Here is a 14471-nt window from a genome sequence, read left to right as displayed (position 1 = left end):
CAGAAGATGGAGGGCAGAGGAGTCCCCAGTGGCCTTTGTCAAACCTTGGAGCATAGTCATGATGGGCTGTGGGTGAACGTTCCCTTCCTTTCTAGGTTGGCTCAGGTACTCTCAGAGCGGATAACGGTGAAGCCAGTCTGCCTTCCCAAGACCCCAACACCAGCGACCTCAAAGGGTTAGAGTACAGGTTTCTGTGATTTTTTTCCATACACTGTCCTATCATTTATGTATTCAGTCATTCAGTCAGCCAGTCAGCCAGTCAGTCAACAAACATTCCCTGAGCACTGGCTGTGAGCCAGGCACTGTGGACACCAAGACAAACATGACACCTCAGAGGCTGCTTAGAATGAGCTCAAGAGCAAGGTCAACGATTCGGCTCCACCACTTACTAGCTCTGTGACCTCAGGAGGCACAGAGTCTCTTTGTGCCAGTTTCTTCATCTGCCAACTGGGATGATAACAATAGTATCCAACTATATGATAAGCACGTTGGACGCGGTTGCTCTTATTATTTTTCTTGCCCTCAAATAACTCCGGTTGGGATCCTGACCTGCAGACTGATCATCATGGTGCCAGGGATGGAGCTGGGCATGGGGCACCCTCCGTGGGAGGCCAGAGGAAGGGCCACTCCTTGGCTGCACTTCACAAACATTTGTGGAGAGCTGCCCTGTGCCAGGCGCTGTGCTAACCACTGGGGACACAGAGATGAACAGGACACATTGTGACCTCATCCCTGCCCCCCCCACCAGGCCCAATCCCAGATCCTGCATTGAAGGGGGCAATGAGGACAGCACTGTGTAGGGAAAGGCAGGGCCGGGAGCTTGGGAGTCAGACGACCTAGGTTTTTAGCTGCCACCACGAGGCTAGGGTGACCTTGGGTGTTTTTGGCCTCGGCTTCCCCACTCCAGCATGAGGGAGTTAGACAAGATGACTCCTGTGGTCCTGACCCACTCTGACAGGTGATGAAGACACCCACCCCTGCAGGGCTTTCAACTTGCCCCAAAGTCCAGTCCCAAGGCCGTCCCAGCCATGGCCAACAGAGGCAGTGGGGGAGAGGTGCCCACCCGGTACCAACTGGCACTGCCCTGCTGACAAGCTGGCACAATTCCACATGAAACAGGGGGCCTGGATCTAAAAGGCAGGCTGTTTATAGGGAACGGGGGTACCAGGGGAAAGGCAGAGCCAGCTGCCACAGGCCCTATTCATGGCACTCTCTGGAAGGGAGAAAGAGCAGGATAATTAAAACAGGCTTTGTCCAAATCCCTGGTCAAGCCAGTGTCTCACGTTAGAACCCCTGCAACCAGCAGGGCAGGGCTAGCGCTCCTTTGGAAGGAAAACCCCAGTGACCTGAGCCACATCCCAAGGGCTGTGGACTAGCATCTGGGGATGGGGGTTGGGGGGATAAATAACCCGATTTCCCCTACATGACCACAGATGGACACCTGAGACTTCACTGTCCCTCAGTTTCCTGGTCCTAGCTCAAAGACAAATGACCAAGCTCCAATCCAACAACAGGTTGATCTTGACCTTGGGCTGTATCTAAGGTGGACACAGTTTCGGGGTGGGAGTGACAGTGGGGCAAGCAGGCCTGAGAAGCTGAATAGTGAGGGTGAGAGCATAGACTTGGGAGCAGGATGGCCAGATTCCTTCCCTGGCTCTGCCACTCGCTAGCTGTGTGATTTTGGGCAAGTTATTAGTTCTCTGTGCCTCAGTGTCTCCAACTGTAAAATGGAGATCATAACAGTATCCATCTCTTTGCATTGTCGTGAGGATTATATGAGATAATTTATACAAATCCTGACCCAGAGTAAGTGCTATCTACAACTTAGCCTTCAGTTATATTATCAAAACAACTCCCCCTCCTTAAAAACACATTTTTTCTAGGCACTAATTTATATGCTCATTTGAATAGATTTCCATGCCCTATGACTCTCTATGGATTTCATTGTTGAAACACAACATCACAGAAATCCACCTAACCAGCTACAGCTGGAGGAAACTTTCCAGCTTGATGCTCTAGCTTGTGATGCTGTAGCTCACAAGTCTCTCCCTGGAAGTTCTCCCAAATATCTAACTGCAATCCCTCATGCTGTAACTTACATTTTTCTCCTTTTAGTCTCTCTTTTAATCTTTACATCATGATTTCCCTCTCAGTATCCTATAAACAGTATCCTACATCTCCACTCCCAACCATGCCAAGAATATTGCACCCTTCGGGGGCCAGACAGACCTCCTGCTCCCCCTCCCCATGAAACCAAGGTGACCTGTGGAGTAGCACAGAAGGCCCCATCCAGGCTGCCCAAGCACAAGGCCCATTCCCCAGGTCCAGTCTCTCCCTGCTTGGGCTAAGAAGAAACTGAGGCTTGGGGAAAAGTCGAAACACCCAAGAGAGAAGTTCAGTGATGCCTCCTCATAGGCCTGCCCCAATCCCCAGGGTGTCACGAAGCCACCTTCCTAATAACAGACCCCTCCCCAAACCTTCATCTCTCAGCCCGACTACCATCAGGATATCCAGGTTCTAGCCCCGGCACTGTCACCGTGTAACCTCAGGTCCTCCCTGTAAAATGGGACCCAACACCTGTCTGCCCCCTCACAGGACTTTAGAGGCCCTCCCACCCATCGTTGAATGTTGGTGATTTACCCCACTCCACATTCACAGGTGAAGGGAGGGGCCTCGGATGAGGGGCTAACTTTGGGGCAAACCCAAACGCCTTGTGGGCAATTGGAGGGAGAGCAGGCACTGGGGGCCTTTGGGCTGCTTTTGGAGGCAAAATGACTGGTTATATAATCGGGATTCAAACAGCATGCCAATGAGCACATCTGACGGACAGCCAGCCACTTTGGGGAATGGGGCTGCTGACCTGGCAGAGGGTGAGAATCACGTGGCATCAAACGCCATGCACCCCCAGCTGGGTCACCAGCGCAGTATGTGATGGGGGCTGGGGGGGTGTCAAGGGACTCATGCTTAATGACCTCCACTCCCAGCCCCTGTCCATCCTGAATTTCAAGTTTGTAATTAGGAAACACACTTTGGCTGAAAGTGGGGGGTAGGAGAGGAGAGAGATTCAGACTGAGAGAGAACTGAGCATACATCCAGGAAGACTTTGCAAAGCACCCGGATCCCAACTCAAACACCGGGGGGAGGGCTGGAAACACCAGTCCCTAAATTGATCAGCCCTAAGTTGTTCAGTCCTGTCAAAAGCAGAAGAGGCCACAGCCCCGACAAAACTCCAACCTGGAGCCCCGGGAATTTCTTTTCCAAGCTCTGGAAACCGCTGGCGTGACAGCTTGGGATGGGAGCGGAGCGCGGGTTGGGTGTCCCGGCAGGACCCGGCAGCACGCTCCCAGGCAGGGCCGGCCCCTCCCCGGCCTCAGCCGCTGGCAGATGACAGGACACAAGCAAAGCGGCCCAGCGCCGAGTAATGCCCCCGGCACTACTGGAGACGGCGGAGGGGAGGGCAGCGGCGCCCGCACTGCCGGGGGTCCCGGGCCCGCTTCTCTTTCCTAGGAGCGGGGGGCGGCGGCCCCGTGCCCCGCAGCCGGGAGCGCGCTCGGGCCTGGCAGGGGACTAGTGCGGCGCGGGCAGGGGGGTGTCCGGCCGCTGTGGCCGGGGACGGCCCCCTCTGGGAAGCCCTCCCCCCTCCCTGTCCCTCCAGCTGCGCCGGGGCCTCGCCAACGGAAAACGAAAACTCGGGCGGAGGCAGCGGCGGCAGGCGCCCCGCCTGGGAAGCCCGGACAAAAGGCGCGGGCCTCCCGCCCCCGCTGCCCGGCCTCTCCCGGGAACTGGCACGGCCGCCCGGGTCGGTGGCCCCTGCCCTGGCAGCCCCGTGCCCGTCTCGGCCCCCTCCCTACCTCCGTCCTTCCCGCTCCCCGCCCGGGGCCGCTCTCGCTCCGGCCCTCTTCCCCGCCCGCCGCCAGCCGGGGTCCCCCGCAGCCGTGCCCGCCGCGCCCCCGGGCCGTGCCCGCCCAGCGGAGGCGCCGCGACCCCGGCCGGGCCGCCCCGCCCCGCCCCCTCCCCTGGCCCAGCGCCTCACCTGGGGGGGCCGGGGCTCCGGGCGCGGCGGGATCCCGACCAGGCAGAAGGCGACTCCATTCATCGGGCGGCAGCGGTGACTCTGCGGCCAGGGCACGGCTGGGGGCGCCGAGAGGGACCCGAGGGGGCGGGGCCGGCGCGGGGTGGATCCCCCGGGGCCCGCCCCTCCGCCCGCCGCCCCGCCGCCCGCTCCCGCCCCCGCGCCCCAAGGGCCTCTCCCGAGCACCTCGGGCTGGTAAGGGGGCTGAGGAGGGGCTTCGGCCTGGCAGCGGAGCTACAGATCCGAAAAGACTCTGGAGAAGGGCGGGGGCTCTCAGAGAGACGGCGTCTGTGCCGGCCTCCAGGGGACCAGCCAGAATAGACGATGATCCTGGCCATGGAAAGAGGACAAGGGCACCGAACCCAGAATGGGCCCGGGGTGAGGGAGGACGGAAAGGAGAGGGAAGCTGAGAAAGTCACAACCAGAGAAACAAAGAGACCGAGAGACACCAAAAGTACAAGAGGCAGAGACAAGACAGTGACAGCAGAGAGAGCCAGAGAAAGCCAGAGGCAGAAGTGTCACCCAGGGACAGAAGAGAGCGAAGGACACGAAAAAGCACGCACAGACCCATGGAGGGTGAGACCCAAGGGCGGAGACTGGGATGCCCACAGGGAGAGGGAGAGCCTCCAGGAGCTCCACACCCCTCAACGAAGGGCAAGTCTCCTGCAGGCAGGGTCTCAACCCAGGCCCCTTCGGCCCCCCACCCAGCCAGCCTCATCGCTGGGGCCTCTGGGCCAGCACCTAGACCTGCTCTGCAGTGGGAGGAGGGAGAGCAAAGAGACCTCCCAGGCCTCCCAGTCACAAGCTTCCCACAGCCTTGCTTCCCAGCTTCACACTGAGCTGGGCCCAAAGAGCAACAGGGGGTCCTGAGTCAGCTCCCAGTTTCCCTGCCCCGGTACAGGCAGGACCCCTCCAGCCCATCCCTGACAGTCCCGGGAGGCACAGTCCGTTGGTCCTACACTTATGCTGGCAAGTTCTTTCTGTTATCTAACCCCCATCCTCACTTCCTACTTCATACAGTCTATGCTTTCCTCTTTCCTATGCCTTCCTGAAGATTTAAAGGACTCCTATATTCCTGGACCCAGATTATAAAGAAAAGAAGGCAGAGCCACAGATGGATGGAAGGAGACCTCTTAAAACCTGCTTGCTTCACCACCCCCAACTCCTAAGAGCTGATCAGCTCCAAGCCCCTCACTGCCTTCCAGCCTTCCCCCCTCACAGGATCAGGGGCTCAGGTGCTAGAGGGACTGGGGTGGCGCAGACACCAACTAGGCCATCCCTACACCTGTGGGACTCCCAGACAGAGAAAGGAGATACTGACTTCATTTTTAAATCTTATGTTTTACTTTATTTTATTTTAAATTCCCTGTAAGTCAAATGGAAAGAAATTCTGTTTTATAATGGGAGGAGGGAGCAGTTAATGACTCTTCTTCCTTCCCATCCATCTTCATCTAGGTCACAATTATCCCCCACTTCTGAGAATTCCTTCCTGCTATCTAACTGTTGTTCTTCATACTGCCTTAATGTTGCCTAATCTTCAACCAAGTCCCTGTTCCTGCCTCGTTCTGCCCTGTAGCTCCTATAGTGTAAGGCTTGCTGCCACCTTGGGCCCAGAGGGCCTTTCCTGCCCTGACAAATGGCTATCTTCTGTAAGAGCTTCTGAAATCCAGACTAAACTGAGTTCATAGGGAAGGGCAGGAGGGTGGTAGCTGCTAGGGTATCCCTGGCTCAGTTTTTCCAGGCCCCGGTGGCCTCAGACCCTGCAGGAGCCAGCTAGAGGAAATGAGCTCACACTCTGTCCGGCCAGACCAGACCAAATTCCTCCCTCCACAATGAGCTGCACACGCCTCCCTGCCCCCTCCCACTTCCCAGAAAGTGTTGCTCTTCCCCCACCCCACCGCCCTTCCCCACCTCTTCCTGCACCTTGACCGGCAGCCCCGTCCTATCCTGGCCTCCCCTTCCATCTCCTCAGCCCCTCTTCCTCCCGTCCTTCCCCTCCATCCTGCCTCTTCAGCCCCTCTGACTCTCTCTCTCCCACTCCCTGCTCCCTGCCTTCTCCCAAATCCACTCGATTCCCGTTACGCTCTTTCTTTGGGGTTCCAGGCAACAGAGCCCAAGAGGGGGTGGGTGCTGTCCCCCACTGAGGACCCTCCTGGAATACTCAGCAGGGGCTCCTCCAACCCCTCTTCAATCCAGACTACTCCCTCAGCCCAATCACAAATGCTTAATCGGGAGCCCTGGTAGTGAGGGCTTGGCGGAGTGGAGGGGATGCAGAGACAAGGCCCAGCTCCTTCCCTCCAGGAGTCCTGGTGGCACCTAACCTTGACCTAGAGGAACAACCATCACTGCCTGGAGAAGCAAGGAAGGCCGCCAGGAGGATGGGCATTGAGGTGATTGGGCAGGGAAGGAAGGCCTCCTCTTCTCCGAGGAGAAGGGCCATCATGGAGAAAGGTGGGAGGCAGGGAAGAGCAGCCTCCAGCAGTGCGGCTGGAGCTGAGGGTCCCTGGGCAGGAAGTGTGGAGAGATGAGGCAGGAAACAAACCCAGGCGGGGATGTGACCAGGGAATGACTTGGCCCGAGGCATTTAGATTCCTCCCTGGTGGGGGCAGGCAATTTAAGCAGAGCTGTGCCTTGGCTGCTCTGAAGAGGACAGAGGGAGAAGGTAGGCAGCGAGAGGACCAGTGGGGCTGGGGTGGAGCATGGGGCTACTGCACCAGGGCAGAGCAGAAGGGCAGCATCAGGGGCCTGCAGGACGCTGGGTGTGGGGGGAGGGAGTTGGGGAATCTAGAACAACTCCAAAGGTTCGGGCTCAGAATATTAGGTAGGCTGGTTGTCTGCGGTGTGTTCCCAATTAAGCCTTACAAAGGCCCTGTGAAATGGATAGTGTCATAATCCCCATTTTACAGATAAAGGAAACCGAAACCGAGGCCTAGAGAGCTCAAGTATTTTACCAAACATCACACAGGATTTGAATCCAGGCTGGGCTGCTGGTGGGGCAATGATCGGCAGCGTGAGCCCTGGCTCCAGCTCCTGGACCAGATGCCCGGCTTTGGAATTCGTTGGTGGTCACTGAGAGCAGGAGTGTCGTTGAGAGCCACCAGGGGCTGATGGAAAGTTTTGCTGATGGGTGGTGGTGATGGAAGCACTGAATCGTATGCTTGGTTGAGAATTTTATGTTGTGTCTACGTTATCACAGTTAAAAAGAGGGACTAAAGAGATGATGGCAGCTAAACATGATACATGATCCTGGACTGGAATTAATAGTGGAGGAGAAAAAGCTCAAAGAGACATTATTGAGATAACTGAAAAAAAAATGGAATTTGGACAGTATGCTTTATGTCAATGTCCAATTTCTTGAACTGGATAGCTGTACTTAAGGGTACATAAGTGAGAGTCCTTGTTCTTAGGAAATGTGCATGGAAGTGTTAAGTGTTACAGGAGCATGATGTATGCAAATGACTCTCAAATGTTTAGAAAATTAGACAGATAGATAGATAGAATGATTTAACAAATGTGGCAAAATGCTAATAGTTGGTAAACCTGAGTGTCTGGGCGGGAGTTATGTTGGAGTCCTATATGTTGTTTTGTATTATTTTTGCAACTTTCCTGTAAGTTTGAAGTTATTTCAAAATAAAATGTTTTTTTTTAAAATGAAAAAAGAAAAAAGGTTCACCAGTGGCAGCATATAGCAAGGGGAGCCCAGCTGTGAGACAGCACCCCAGGAGCACCTGCCTTTAGCACAGGCAGGGGAGGAGGCAATGAGAGAGGCTGAGAGAAAACAGGCAGAAGGGCAGAAGAAAGCCTGGAGGAAGGGGCCCTGTGGCGGCAGAGAGCACTTTCAGGGGCTCGGATGCGTGGGGAGGAGCAACAGTGGGTGAGGAAGTGGGGTCTGGCCCACTGGGAGAGTTAGCAGGGAGGGACATTCACACAGGACAGGTGAGTCGTGGATAGGGCAGGTTTCCCTGTGGGTGGGGGAGACTTAAGCATGCTTTTTGGTTGAGGGGCAAAAGGCAAGGGAGAGAGAGCTTGAGTGGACATGAGCAGATGGAAGGGGAGTGGAAGGAAAAATCCCAGTCTGGGGGTCCAGACAAGGAACTCTTCTTCCCCAGGGACAGCATGGGGAGAGTCAAGGGGTCCCCAGGCCAGAGCTGTCCAGGGTCAGGGTCAGGTCTGGCTGAGGAGCCGGCGAGGGTATGTATGGTGTCATCAGAGAAGGACTGAACCTGGAGAACAAAGACCTGGGCTCAAGTTTCCTCCTGCCGACTTGGGAGCTGTATGACCAACCAGAGGAGAAGTACATTCTTTGAACCTCAGTTTCACCCTCTGTAAGATGGAAACAATAAGGCCTTCTTAGTCTGCCTCCAGTCTGAGGCTTACATTTGATAATGGATACGAAGCTCTCCGGGAGCTGAGAATGAACAACAATAATGGGTGGGAGGCAAGTTACAGGCAGGTGCCCATAAACTTGGCCGAGGCGTCAGGACCTTCCACCGACGGGGAAAGAGCACCCCCTGGTGGAGAAGGGCAGAAGGGCAGGACCAGAAGGGAGGGCGCTGAGGGGAGGGGCGGTTCTTCCACCTCTGGCTTTCAGTCCCAAGGTCCATGTGCTTGGCCCCCCAAGGCAACACCACCCCGACCCCAATTTGTAATCTCCGAAACTGGTGGAGATCCAGTTCATTCAAGTCAGCGGATGTTTACTGAGAGCCCACTACATGCAAGCTGCTGTGTGGTCGGTGGGGACAACACAGTGAAGCAGGGGCAGTGAGCTCACATTCCAGGGCGGGCAGAGCAAAGGATAACTGAAATGGGGTGTGATGGAGGTGCAAGCAGAGCACTGAGCAAAACAAAAGAGGGAGCCTTCAATAAGGAGGTGAGTGGGCAGGGGGAAGAGCCCCAAGCATCCCACGCAGCAGACCCAGATGAGCAGCGTCAGTGGTGTAGGGTGGGGCAGCCTTCCATTCAGGACAATGCCACTCTTCACCTTCATCCCTGCCGCTAGGTCCTTGGGGAATCCTGGGTAAGAGGAATCCAACCTGAACACCCCTCAGAGGGGAAGGGTGAAGACCCCTGGCCAGGCTGAGGCCGGAGGGCATTGGCAACATGCCAAACAGCTGGCGCTCTCTGTCTGGGCAGCTGGCTTGGGGTGGGAGCTGGAGACTGCAGCGTCTCTGGGTTGGCAGTGATGTAAGCCAGCCACACCCCAGCAATGCCCGGGTGTCAGGGCAGGAGGCCAATGAAAGACGCCCACCCCTGACACTCTGGGTGGTCCCTCAGAGAATCAAACCGCTTGTTTGGCTCCATGTTTGGGGCAGTGACATCATGGTTGCTGCGGGCTCTTATCTGTGTGACACAAGGGCAATCGAAGACACTGCGGCCCTGACCCTGGGAGTGTGTGTGCAAGGCTACAAGATGACTGCAAGGACATGACATCAACCTAGAAGGGGCTTGAAAATAACAAGATGGAGAGAAAAGGAACTAAAATTGGTTGAGCACCTACTAAGTGCCAAGCTCTTTATAAGCATTATTTCATTTAATCCCCATAATTAGCCCCCATTATATAAATGATGAAACAGGCTCAGAGAGGGCGAGACACTTGTCCATGTTCTCCCAGCTAGGATTCAGGAGTTAAGCCCAAGACTGATGGCAAGCTCTTGACCTTTCTACCATAGCAGGATCCCTCTGGGAGGGGTGAAGCCAGGTGGGGCCTTCCAGCCCCAGGATGCTAAATTCCATGGTTCTATGAGAGAACTCTTTGATTCTTCCCCAGCTGCCTGCAGCGCTGCTCCTGCCGCAGGCTCCCCAGGCCTCCTGCCCCCCTCCCCCAACCCAGCCCACGCACATCTCTGCACAGTGGAGGGGCTTTCTGCACTCCCCTCCCTGTTTCCATTTTGCCCTTCTGGGTGGGTGGAGGGAGGAGAGAAAAGAGGAAAGGGGGGGAGGGGAAAGAAGCGGGGAGAGGAAGGGAGAGGAGAGGAAATGGGTGTAGAGGAGAGGGGATGGAAGGGGCAGGGAGTAGGGGTGGGTGGCTCCCACCTCCCCTCGGAAGCTCTGGAAATCCCCAGCAGCTGCTCCCCGCTCCTCTGTCTGGCCCTGAGCCAGCCCTGGGTGGGAGTAAGGGAAGTTAGGGAGAAAAGAGGGGCGGGCACTGACCACTGGGAGGGCAAGCCCCTCAGTCCGGGCACCCCACCCCACCCGGCAATTCCAGCCCCCCTGAGAGATTCCAGACATGCTCCCCTCTAAGGAAACTCTGCATGCCAAAATCCACACATACCAAACTGACACATCAGGGTGGTTCTGGCCCTATAAAAGGATTCTTTGCTTTACAAGACGGCTCAGCACATGGGAAACTTAAAATAGGAGCTTCCCCTAAGTGTGATGAAAAGCAGCTCTGATTTCAGTAGCGCCCATACACACCATACTCCCAGCACATCCAGAGGATGGTGACCCCAGTGGGGTCAGCAGGGCCCGGGCTGCTCTGAGGCGTCAGCCCCATCAACCCGGGCACAAACTCCCCAAGCTGTGCTGATCGCCAGAGTCCCCACCTCTGGGGACCCTCCTGTTCAGGGTCAGGCTGAACTGCTATGCCCAGTGGCAGAGCTTCCCAGGACATCCAGAAGGGACATGGCCACTCAGAGCTGGCAGGGAAAGCCCAGAGAGGACAGATGCCCAGGGCCTCGCAGCGGCTGTTTGGTGGGGCTGGGGCAGGAGCCCAAGGTCCAGACTCGCCTCCATCCTTTCTCCTCCCTTCCATGACGCCAGGGCCCACAGGGGAACCAGGTTTTGGCATGACATCTGGAAAGGGGGCCTGTCCTGACACCGGGAAGTGGCTGGCCCCAAGAGCAGTTGCAGAAGGCGACTGTGGAGCAGGTGAGCTGCTTTCAGGAGCAACTCTGGCGGCTGAGCTGCAGGCCCTGTGAGATGTATTTAGAGTCCTCTAGTCAGGAGGTAGGGGAGGCTCCAGCCCTGCCCCCACCCCCCTTTTGGGCTCAGCATAGAGTTAAGGGTAGAGTCCGTAATGACAAACAAAAGCAGAGAACGAGAATGACAGAATTGAGTCCCCTTCCCCCTGCCAGGCCCCGTGCTCCTGGGAGCTGCCACTGGCCATTTAAATTAACGGCCAAGATACCAAACAGGCCTGGAGACCAGCCCAGTCCACAGCCCCGCCTCAAACCTCATGCCCGGGAAGATGCTTCTCCATGCCCAGAGCACCCCATGCCTCCCCAGAGCCCCTCTCCAACCCCGCAGAACTTAGGACCACCCCCCTCCTCTGGTTCCACCTCCCCCTGACTCCTCAGCCTGTACCCCTCCTCACCACCATGCCAGAGCTGGATGAGGGGGTGAGGGAGGTGGGTCTCAGACCCCAGGACCCAGGCCACTCCTCTGGCAGAGCCTGGAGGAGGGAAAGGAGGGAGGGTGCTCAAGCCCAGCACTGAGAGGCACGCCCGGTTACAGAAAACCCCACCCGGCTCCAGACTCCACCCCAAGACACCTGCACCGAGTGGAGACTGGGGAGGGGGAGCACTGAGACCCCAGGAGCAGCCCCTTACTCTGCTGCCCCACTTAGAGCCCTCTTCTGTAAGGGGGCTGGCCCCAGCTTGTCCAGGATTCCCTGAGCTCCTTGGAGGGAGGAGGTCCTCTGACTGGAAGGGGCTTCACCTCTGCCCCTTATGCCCAGCCCACATTACTAGTGGATTCTGCCAGAACCTTTATGAAAGAAAGTCAGTTCCCCGCCTTCTCCCTGGCCTGGCTGAGGCTGCAGTTCTGCATTTGGGGGGCATATGAAGACAGCCTGCCCAGCCCACCCCATCTTTTCACTGCCATGAAATGGTGGCAGCAGCTGCTGCAGCTGCTGTAACTGGGAGAGGAGGGGGAGCCTGGCTGGGAGAAGACTCTTGAGGGGGGTGGTTGTATTTTGAGGTCCCACCAGGGTGGCTTGGGGGTCTGCCCTAGTTGTATAGCCACGGACCACCCCTGCCCCGCCCCCCCCCCCCGCCGCCTCCACCCCGGGTCCAGTCACCCCCTAATTCTGCAGAGCCGGCAGCCCCCTTAGGCTGAGGCTGAGAGCAGGGGCTGGGACCTCACCCAGCGGGGGTGGGGGCTTGCACGCGAGTGCTCTACTCCGATGGAGGAGGGTGGCGGGGAAGCAGCGCGTACACCCTCTGTGCGCGCCTATGTGTGTCAGTGATGGGCGAGTACTGTGTGTGTGTGTGTACACACCAGCTCTGTGTCACACCAGCCCCATCCCTCCCCCAGAGCCCTGGCCCCGCCCCGAACTCCAGCGCCTCGCCCCCCGCCCCCACCCCAACCCCCGCCTTCTGCGGTGGCGGGACCCCTCCCAGCCACCCACCCCCATCCTGTCATTACGCCCCCGCGTTTCCCTCTCACACTCGCACCCAAGCCCCGCGTCTGCTGACCTGCTCCATGCTGCGGCCTGCTATGTCGTCCTCGCCGAGCCGGCCCCACAGGGCGCAGGGGGCGGCGGCCCCTCCATGCGCTCTGACCAGGCAGCTGCACCCACCGACCGCGGCGCGCGAGGAGCGCCTGGTGTCGGCAGCCCGCACCCCCGGCCCTCCCCGCCCCGCCCCGCAGGCCCCGCCCCCGCCCGCCCCCTCCCCTTCCCACCTCGCCGGCCGGTGCAGGCACCGCTCACAGAAGAGCACACGCGCACACTCGCGCGCACACACGAAGTCGCGCACACTTTCAATCACACCCACATAATGCACACACTCCTCACACATCCGGGGTCTCCTCCCCGGCACGCCCGCCTGCTCTGCCTGTCCTGGGGGCACTGTTAGTCCAGAGAAGACCCCCTCCAAGGCAAGCCCCTCTCCTCATTCCTAACGTTTGTCAGAGTCAAAAGGGCCCCGCCCTTCCGTGTTCCAGCAGTCCAGAGAGGGGCTTGCCCGAGGTCGCCCAGCAGCTTGGTGACAGAACTGGCCCCATGGCACAGGAGGCACAGGGGTTGCCTGAGAGTAGGCAGGAGAAACCCACAGAGAATGGAATGCAGGGAGATGCGGTGCCCCCGACCCTGTCTGAGCAGGGAGCCTGCACCCTGTGTGAGCTGAGAGACCAGGGGGTTGGGGGGAGGGCCTCCTCCCTGTGGACAGATCCAGCTACATCCAAATGGGTGCAGGGATGGAGAGTCCTGTGGGCCTCCCGGTGTGCCATGCCCCAGGCATGTGCCAAGCATGAGGCACTAGAGAAGGGCATCTGAACCCCCAGATACCATCCAGCAACCTGACTTGGGGGCAGTGGGGCCACCCACTCTGGTGAAGACCAAGGAGCCGGCAAAAAAAGACTCCATCTCCCATTGACCCCCCTCCCTATCAAGGTGGCCCACTTCCCTTCTGTCCTGCCCCTCTGCTAGGGCAGAGCATCACAGGAGCTGGCATCCGCGAGGCGGGCACGCTGCCCCGGCCTGTGGAGTGGGAATTAACCTGCTCGAAGGTGGCCGATAGGGTGGGGGGGGGCAGTGAAGAGCAGTGCCCAGGCTGGGGAGAAGGGGGTTTCATAGCTTCTTCCTGTACTCTGGCCTCTTAGGCACCACAGGGTGAGGGAGAAGGGGGCGGGAAGCTGAGGTGCAGCGAGTTAAGATTCTCAGTGGGCCGAGACAAAGGGGGCTTTATAGGCTGGGTATGGGGGACATGCTAGGGGAAGAGAGGCTGGAATGCGGCCTGGGGAGACCTCAAGCTCCAAGTCAGCTCGGTTTGGGGCCGAGGTTGGCCTCCTGCAGCCCTCCCATGCCTGGGCACTGTGGATATCTGCTGCTTTGCTCCTGGGCCTGCAGCCAGGCATCCTGGGGGCCCCTCACCCATGGTCGCCCCCTCTCAAGGATCTGATGGCGCTGTCCATGCCCTCTCCGCCTCCCTACCCAGCTGGCTGCGGCCTCTCTTGGCTCCCCTGCCATGCCCTCTTGGTGGCCCCTGGCCCTGTCTGCCACTCGAGGGCCCTGCGGGCTGCCTGAAGAGGGGAGGGACAGAGTGGGGTGGGGTCACAAGGCTATGGGGTCAATGAAATCCTTTGTCTCTTCAGTCAGAGTCTGTCCTGGGGTAAAGAGATGGGAGACAGAGAAGAGTGCCAGCCAGCCAGCATGCTGACCCACCCCTCTTGAACTATGGGGGAGCTGGGTCGGGTGCTGGAAGCCAGGCCCCATCCTTCCCTGTGGGTTTCCCTCTGGTTCCCCTTCAGTGCTGAGGCCACTCGCTGGGCAGGAGGGGGCAGGAGCAGCCACCCAGGATAAGCCCCTGAAACAGCTGCCTCTTTGCCGGGTCTGGGGTCTGGGGTTCAGGCTTTGCAAGTTCAGGGACTGTCTGTCCCCCAAAATACTGATCAGGCCTTGAGCGGTGGAGTCCCCTAGCCAAAATCAGATGGCTGGATCGCTAGACCCAAATGTTATTTT

General features: G+C 58.2%; 1 protein-coding gene across 4 annotated transcripts in view; it reads right to left on the bottom strand.

The window, feature by feature from the left end:
• The window catches only part of ARHGAP23 (Rho GTPase activating protein 23), a 71753-nt gene extending 67623 nt beyond the window's left edge, over window positions 1-4130 (bottom strand). For 3 of the 4 annotated variants that reach the window (XM_037808520.1, XM_037808521.1, XM_037808523.1), the window contains exon 1: window positions 4034-4103. In XM_037808520.1, the coding sequence (XP_037664448.1) occupies window positions 4034-4096 (63 nt within the window). In that variant the 5' untranslated portion in view covers window positions 4097-4103. Of the gene's footprint in view, window positions 1-4033 lie in introns of all 4 variants that reach the window. The other variant, XM_037808522.1, reaches the window with a different exon arrangement.
• Between the last annotated feature and the right edge of the window lie 10341 nt (window positions 4131-14471).

Source organism: Choloepus didactylus, chromosome 18 (assembly GCF_015220235.1).
Source record: "Choloepus didactylus isolate mChoDid1 chromosome 18, mChoDid1.pri, whole genome shotgun sequence".
NCBI classification, from domain to species: domain Eukaryota; kingdom Metazoa; phylum Chordata; class Mammalia; order Pilosa; family Megalonychidae; genus Choloepus; species Choloepus didactylus.
Note: the sequence above shows the minus strand (reverse complement) of the source record. Positions and strands in the feature narration are given on the sequence as shown.